Consider the following 8,697-nt stretch of genomic DNA (forward strand, 5'->3'; position numbering starts at 1 on the left):
ACCATCACGATGTCCACGACGCGTGTTTATCGTCGACAAAACGGCGACACTCGTTAACGCCATAAAATATTGCTGTCCATAACGAAGGGACTCTTTGCAATTTTTATACCTATCAACACCACTGTCGCACTTCTCTCGCACCCTGTTCAGAGTTATGGGAGTTTGAACGAGCGTTTATAATGACCATTTGGTGGAGAAGCGTTGATTAAAAACAAGAGCAGAAGGAGGGAGAAATGGAACGAAAAAAAAAACGTTAATACGAATGAGAACGAGTCATTCGTCTCGAGCATAAAACTGCTTGACATTTTGTTTCATCGATTCAATTTACTTCAGATAAATCGAAGAGGGGGGGAGGGGGAGAATTTTGAAACATTATCGAGTTGTTTGAGCAATTTAACATGTCGCTTAATTACTGGGTCTCTAATGTACGATCCTCGGCTAACGCAGGTGTTTCGCATTAATACTTTACCGCGAATTTTTTCGGGGATGAAAAAAAAAATTGTGAAATATGAAAGTGCACAAAAATGATTAAAATTGGAGAATAATGCATGACACAACTTTAATTGTTCCGTTGTGTGTGCGGTGGACATTGAGGTGAGGGCGGGGAGGAGGGAGGAAGGGGGCGATAGGTGAGGGGCGTGGTTGATTCATTATCCGCGAAAAGCTGAACGAATGAAAGGCTAACCCGTGGTTTTAATTGGCCGTACCACCCCCCCCCCTCCTCTCTACCTTCTGGCATTAATGCCCGACAAAACGAGAGCACCCAACGCACGTTTAATTACTCACGCGTCGACGAATCAGCCAAGTGTAAAATTCATCTCTACGGTGGTCCTGCAACGATTTATTTCAAGTTGTAAGGAGTTATGATGTTGAGAGGGTATGACCAGGAGCACAATGAAACAGTTAAATCGCGATTAGAACAGTGTAAAAAGTTATTCAATAAAAAAAAAAAGAATTAATTAAAAAAACATTTGTCTCCGTGTGTGCGATAAATTAACGAGTTGTCAGAAGCTTATTTTCACGTCATTTTCATTTGTCGTGTCGACACGACAGGCCAGTGAGAGAGGTTGGAAAAAAGCAGGAGAATGAGAAGCAGGAGGGGAAGAAAAAAAATTAGCAGCTGTATTTCATGCTATTTTATTTTACCACCGGGAGGGTGGGAGAGGAGTGGGATGTACTCGGGTGCAAGTCGGATATAAATTCTAAAAAAATTCGTCGACGCCACGCAAGAACCGTCGTATGCCACGTGGATAAACTGTGCGTCCGTGGGACCACTAATGGCTGACGTTGGAGTGAGGTAAAAAATTTTCACTCTTGGAATTCTCCGTGACGTTTCAACAATCGTTCCAACATTTTGAATTTCAACTTGTGAAAAAAAAAAAAAACGAAAAACAGACAATGAAAATGTTGAGTGAACTTTTTTAACGAAATGGGCAAACGGTTTTTGAGAGACATGAGGGAAATGAGAGTACGTTTACAAGCACTCGGTGCAACCCTTTACCAAACTCACCCACCCCTCGTCGGCCCCCGCCCCCATCCTCCTCGCCTAGTGCTTTGCAACCGACATTGGCGGACGTGGAGCAACACACCAGGATTTTCATTTGCGCTCACGGTTTTTTAATAACATTAGCCGTCACGTTGTAATCTGTCGTCTGTCCGACCGTATGTCACTCAACAACACCTCTTCGACCCCTTTCACCGCCCACCACCCCTCTCCTCATCATCCTCATTTTCACTGGCTCTTTTTTCCACCTCTAGCGTCACCCCCAACTTCTCCACCCCCTGTACCATCCCCCTTTTTTTTACTTCAGCAGGGAAAAATGAGAATGGAGGAAGGAACTGGACAGTAGATAATCCCCAGGTTTAACACATTCAACCAATAACACCAGAACACCCAGCCAACGCTTTTTACCATTTTATTTTCACCCATTCCCCCCCACCCCCATCCCCTTCTATACTAATAGGACGTCACTCCTGTCGTCTCTTCATTTTCTTTATTTACCCATGGAAACTTTAATTTTTAGTCTTTGATACCGTTAACTAATTTACTGTACCTCTCTCAGCGGCAATTTATAATTGGATAACAACTGTCGTTTCCGGTACTTCTTGTGCTCGAGAATTTTTTAGCAACCATCCCCTCATCCCCAGTGTACTTTCTTCATCTGCATACAGCCATGCTGAACGAGGGATGAATGGTATGAGTGAAGGTCGGACATGGAGAGTCTTGAATTTTTTATATCCAAGGCATCCACCAGTCCACGGGAGATCATAGAATATTCCTGAGCCTGATGAAGCGAACCAGAGGTTCGACTTTTCTCTTTAGAAGGTGGAGCGATGAGCAAGGGATGAGGGGGAGAAGGAGGGGAGTATGGTATGACTGCATGGGACGAATTGGAATTGGAAGAGATGATGGATAAAAAAAGACAACGAATGAGGGTTGGAAAAAAAATACAAGAAACCAAAGGGGAAATGTCGATCGAGCCGAAACCAAAAGAGGGAGGGGGGCGGCGAGGGGTAGGTGGGAAATAAAAGGAAAATGAAAAAAAAAACTGCGAGTGGTGGCGTTATATCGGCTCTTCATAAATCGAAACGTTGTGTCCGCGATTGGATGGCACCCAGGCTTTCACGTTTTCTACTCTTTTCCCGCGTACCTGACCATCCCCTTTGTGTCCAACCCTTCTCACACTCTGGTCCCACATTCGCTCCTCTCATCCTTTCCCATTCACTTTGACCGCAATTCGGACTGGTGCCGCCAAAATTCGACGTTCCGTTCAGCGTGATGGGGGGGAAAAAAAACCCAGAGATGGGTGGGGGAAAAAAATTGGATTGAGAGAAGTTACAAAAAAATATCAGATAGTCAGATATGGCGTGGATAAAAGTCCTCGTTGTGACATTTGTTGGGTTTTTCAAGTGTCACAGAGATATGCGGACATTTTTGATGAGTTATCATATTGGGGAATAATTCTGGGAGTGATGAGAGTCGAAAATGTAGAGGGTGAACGCATGATAATTATTCTGACAGGTTTTTTTCATTTTTCGTGTCCTTTACAAAAGTATGAGACTGGATTTCAGGTCCAGTCTCATACTTAGGTAATTCAAAAACCAATAAAAGATATCCAATCGTCAATGGAATTGAATTCCCCATTGGGAATTCACGTGAATGAATTCCCTAATTTCCCAAAAATTCTTAACACTGACGCTCACTCTCCCCCTGACCTCACCCAGACAAAATCCTAAATTGCAAAGCACCGAACTCACGAACCGAAATGAAATCCATCCCGCAGCCATTTCCCTCGGATCCAATCTATAGATAGCCATCCTCCTAATTATTTCCTCACCCCACACGCCCACTGGATTTAATTATCTTTTCCCAGCTTTTCGGTACGTGCCTAGAGCCAAAGACGATCCTGAACTTCTCCAAGGTATCTCGCTGAGCTTAATGCGACATACGAAAGAGAAACGCGAGAGCTTCCCACCCAGCAATGAATTTGATAGGGGAAAACGAAAGAGGACTTAACCGACTGCTGGAGAGGCCAGGGGGGGTTTGCGAGGGGTAGGAGGAGGAGGAAGTGATGGAGGAGGGATAAAGGGTCCACCACTACGCTTGGTCACCGTGTCATGGCCGGAAGCCGAGCGTTATTTCCGTAAATTATGTTCCGCCGGTACTTTGGCGGTCTAGTCACCCTGTGATATACGCCGGCAATTAATGTGCACGGGAGGTTGATTCCTGTATCCCCCTGAATTAACTCTCCCCCTCCCCCAACCAGTTACTCTCACCGCCATGAGCTCCACCGAGGCCAGGACGTACATTGAAATTTTTATTGGAAAAATCATTGTAATTATACTTTTATGAAGATTGGCATATTCACATCCACCCTCTGCTTAAAAAAAGTAATAGTCGGGTAAAGAACGAAATGAGTAGCGAGCATCATTCTTCTGTACCTCCATCCCTCCCATCCCCCTCCACAGAGTTGAAGAGACTAATGGGAAAACTAGCGTAGCTCGACTTTTTGCCGGTAGATTAAAATATGCAAATAACGTGCAGAGTCGACACCCAGCTAAGCTAGTATTCTGCGAGCGCGCCACGACGACGACCCGATTCACTCCCACCGGTTTTCTCAACTACCCCAACCCCTCTACAAAACCCACCCAACTTCTCCTTCCCCTTTCCTCCCTCTTTTCGCTACTTCAGTGTATTTGCCGAAGCGACACTATGGGAAATGCGAACAGCTAGGAAATTACGCGAGAGGGCGCCCAATGTGCAGAACGGCATTACATTTTAATTTCATCGGTTTTCAACTCAACCCCTAACCCGCCCCTCAACACAGCCCTCTTCAGTTCCTCATTCCTTCGATACAAATCCCGGGTATATTTGGCTCTGCACCCATATTCGGGGCTTCAAATGTCGTGATCGACATAGTTGCAAAGGGGTTTCGCGTATTTGAAAGCGGATGGCACGAGCAGGGATGACCGGGGGGGCAGAATTCACCCCTCGGGCGTTGTCATGGTCACACGCTGGTCAGATAAAGTGTCGAATGAGTTGGAATAGGCGGAATACAACAGATATACCGAGAGGAGAAACATGGAAAGTGCAAACATCGTGCGACACTTGATATTGCAGGATTCAGATAATGTTTATGGAAATTCGAGGGGCGAGGGGGGGGGCGGTGGTTTGTGTGCATATGTGTCGTCTAATTTTGATACTCGGGATACTTTCCACGTCAAATAAAGCGCAATTAGAATGAGCAGTTAGTGCACGTTAGCGTTGGACGATATTAGAGCTACTCCTGTCTCCTCCACTATTTGTCTTTGTTGAATATTTGTATTAACTACAATGCCTTCATCCTGGGGTCTGGCTGGCTCGAGTGCAGTTGGAAAACGGCAGTGTGCATGTATACGTCGAGTGGACGTTGAACACTTTAACCAGAGAATGTAATACTCATCCCCAAAACCAAAAGTACTCGTATAAATTTACCAGCCCTACGCTTTTCAGTTAAATATCACATTACCGAGTTTTTTTTTTAATCTCGTAAATTAATTTCCATTCATTCACGATGAAATACTTATCGTTGGGGGAGGGGGTAATGTAATATTTTTTTTTATGAATTTTTATTCATGAAATTTCATTCCATACATTTTCCCTCAGCTGCACACCGTTGAGCTATGAAAGGCTTCTAAGAACCCCAGAAATTTACAGTTCAACATTGCAAGCTCCACATTTACCATAGTTCAAACTCCCGGGGTGTGCACTTATACTCTTATAGAAAATGGTATACGTGTGCACCCTTAACGTGTGGGGATTCAACCGTCGACTCCGCAAAATGGAATTTAAGCCGCGATCGCACACCAAACGCCTGTGTAGTATATCACGCGCGCTCTCAACGTTTCTACCTCGCGACTTGTTCACGAATTTCCATTCCCCCTTTACTGTTATCCAACTTCCTACCCTTCTACCCCGCCCCGTTCTTCATTGGAAACAAGCTCAAGTAGCCCCCTCCCTCCGCCAATAATGTACGGCTTCTAATGAAGACTAAAAACTCGTGGGGGGGTAATTTTTCATGGCAAATTCATCTCCTTTTTTTTAAGGTGGAGGAAAAAGATTAAAACGCGAGAAGTACCCTTCATCCGAGGAGTGGAGAGGGAGGGAAAGGAGTTGCGTTGTGAAATACAGGTAAATTAGGAGTGGAGTGTTATGAACAAGAGCCGTGAATTCTGGTTGATGCCATTATGAGCGTAAGGTTTCATGATTCAATGAAATTTTAATTAATTTTTTATACTGGGTTTGGATTTTTTTTTTTATTTATTTTAGGGCGCGAGTTTTGGGGCTTTTTACACTAGAAAATGAGGGTGAATTTATGGATGAATAGACGGGTTTAATTGAAGTGTAGAGGAATAGTGAGTTCCGTCTGTTTTTGATGATAATGGACGTTGAATTATTTAGAGTGAATAATTTAAATCACGGAGAGTTATTTCGTGAAACGTCGTTTTGTCGTTAGTGGGAAAATAGGGGGTATGTCTGGAGATAAATATAGAGACAATGAGGAAGTGGAAGTGAAAAGTGTTTAGGATGGATGACGGTTTAGAGTTTCGTGTGTTTATGAGAGGTGAGTTTTCGGGAAATTCGTGTTGTGTTTCACGAAAGTGCTTGGGGTTGGGTAAACAATGAGTCGATTGAGTTTAGTTTAAAGCGAATCTGATGTTCTACGTTGAGTGATTGAGATACAAGAATGAGAAAATTCGGGCTTTCAAGTCCGTTAGGCTGAATGAGTTCTGCAGAGAAATTATGAGAACAAAGGGAGGAATTCCCCATCGTTGTGAATTTATCTCGTATCTAATTTCAGGGGAAAACGTGAGATATTTTCGACAAACGACTCAACTTGCAACAGAAACGTGTTTCATAGGTGAGTAATTTTCTAGCTTCACTTTTCCAGAAATTTTCAATGGAAAAATCGTATGTTGATAGACAAAATTAATCGAAAAAACTTGTAACTCGTCAAATCGATAGAATTCAATTTCAGGACTAATTTGTCTATAATGAATCACTCGTAATGAAATTTACCAGGGTATAATAAAACACCAGTTTGCGTGATCGTTGTTTTTCTGTCAAAATAATGAAACATATTTTTTGTCAGGTGTCACAAATGTGAAAGCTCCCTGTCGCAAGGAGAATCGACACGCTCCTTCAATACATAGAATGGAAAATACGACGACTTGGTGGAACGGAGGTGTACGAGGGTAGTTGAAGGGAGAAGATGGGGGAGTAAGAATTCAAGGAGGATGATGCAGGGTGTGCCACACGTCGAATAGTCCCCTCGGGGTAGTGGAGTACACAGGTATACTATATCCCCAAAAGCACGGCTGAGGGGTCGACAAGCGCCGTCAGTAGTTCAAAGGGCTGTCATAATTGCCAGGAGTAATGGCTTTTCCTTTTTGCCGTTTGCTTTTCTCCCACTCTCCCTTTCACTTCCTTGTTTCAAAGGTGAAAATGCATAAGCGTTCACGCTCAACGCACCTTCCACACACACCAACTCCGTTATTTTCCGGATCTTTGGCGTTTTGTTCTTTTCCCCCCTTTCATCCTCAGTCTCTCCCATCGTCTTTTTCCCTCGGCTTTGTTTATCCCACCCCCTTCCTCCCTCTTATTCGCACTATATGGCTGATCATGGACGGTGCAGTGAGTTACAAACTAGATTTACCCCGGGTTAACCCGGAGAACACCTTCGGAGTGTCTAACACTCTTTCCCATCTCAAGGGCAAAGTTTGAGACAGAAAAAAGACGAGAATGAAGCAGTCAAGGGGGATGAAAAGGTGGAAAATTAAATTAACTCAGTGTCAAGACTGTGTACTTCCTTTGATACTTTTTTTTTCTCCCCTTTATCGGCCAAACCCTTGCTTGTCTTTTTCCTCAAGTAATTGACGAATTTTTTGAGCCATTAGGCCGTACAACATTCACTTAACTAGTTACAACCCTCGACCATCCCCCTCGCCGATTGTAGATCTAGCCATCGTGTTTTCCTTTAAATGTTTTTTACCATTTTTTTTTTCACGGATTCGTTTCAGTGGAATATCGTGTCTCTCTGATGCTCTCTCATCGGCTCACTCTGACAATTCCAACCCACCCTCAACCCCTCTCCTCTCGTCCCTACTAGCCGTTCTCGGCCAGTTGCGTTGTGCCGGCAAACAGGATTATTGGAAATGGACTGGCACGTCGTCGACGATCGGGGTAAATGGTTTTGCGAGCAATCCACATGTGTGCTTTCATTTTTTTTTTTCCTCTATTTCTATTTTGGCAGCCTCACCCCTGGCCTAATTGGCCGACCGGGCTGTTGAACTCGCATCCACTTTGACGTTATCAAAATTGCAAAGTGTGCGCCCAATGACCGTAAATCAATGGTTTAATTTGAATGAATTGCACCAATTTTTTTTAAACATTTTTTTTTCCTCCCTCAATTGAGTTTTAACTTGATGAAATTCGCGCTCTTATTCGTAAATCGCTATGAGAACGGATGAATAGAGGATTTTAACTAATTGACTTACCGTGTTTCCAAAGAGGTTCTCCTCCCACCTTCCAGGTTTCTTCGCTCTTTTATTTTCTTGAGTTAGACGATAGAAGAGGAGAAAAAAAACACTCGCGATAAATTTGCTAGATCCGAGTTTTTACAGCGACGAGGAAAAAACGAGAAGAGGGGGCGGAAGGGATGTCGATGTGGAGGGGCAGAGAAGGCCAAGTGCTCTCTTCTCGGTTTCGCGAAGTAGATAAAATATTAGTCAGACAATCGATAATTGCATCCTCCAAGTTCGCGCACTCTTTCTCTTCAGTTTGTTTGCCATTTTTGTCCGGAAACTTTCGTAAGACTTCACGCGTGAGCCTCAGAGCTTTGCACTATCACCAATTCATCAATAAATTTAATAATACCTACAATTTGGAAAAAAATACTTTCCCTCGAATTTTCATTGCTTGTTTTTACTCAATAATTTAGAATTTTATTTTTCAAATTTCCGTTTCTTTTAAATTAACGCGAAAATATAAAATTTAATTTTAGCGAGTCAGTTCTATGCGAGAGGAAGACGGAAATAAAATCCAAAATAACAGCTCGAGTTGGCGTGAAAACCCGAAGGCCAATTGTCCCGCCGGCTATCGGCACCCGCGAACTCCCGAGTCCCGCGTCAGACTGCAGGGTGTCACCCTCGCTCGCA

The 8,697-nt window shown here is 43.6% G+C and overlaps 1 protein-coding gene and 1 long non-coding RNA gene across 2 annotated transcripts in view; one reads left to right on the forward strand and one right to left on the reverse strand.

Moving 5' to 3' along the window:
• LOC135167124 (uncharacterized) overlaps positions 1-8,455 on the reverse strand; it is a 42,820-nt gene extending 34,365 nt beyond the window's left edge. Inside the window, exons 1-3 of the mRNA XM_064129972.1 lie at positions 8,438-8,455; positions 8,162-8,383; positions 8,038-8,093 (exon numbers count right to left, since the gene is read on the reverse strand). Coding sequence (XP_063986042.1) covers positions 8,038-8,093; positions 8,162-8,383; positions 8,438-8,455 — 296 coding nt within the window. The remainder of the gene's footprint in view (positions 1-8,037; positions 8,094-8,161; positions 8,384-8,437) is intronic.
• Positions 5,586-7,929, forward strand: LOC135167440 (uncharacterized). The gene is made up of 4 exons (XR_010299858.1): positions 5,586-5,671; positions 6,342-6,401; positions 6,633-6,833; positions 7,561-7,929. It is a non-coding gene; the product is annotated as an uncharacterized LOC135167440 (long non-coding RNA).
• Positions 8,456-8,697: the final 242 nt, after the last annotated feature.

This window comes from Diachasmimorpha longicaudata, chromosome 11, assembly GCF_034640455.1.
Source record: "Diachasmimorpha longicaudata isolate KC_UGA_2023 chromosome 11, iyDiaLong2, whole genome shotgun sequence".
Lineage (NCBI taxonomy): Eukaryota > Metazoa > Arthropoda > Insecta > Hymenoptera > Braconidae > Diachasmimorpha > Diachasmimorpha longicaudata.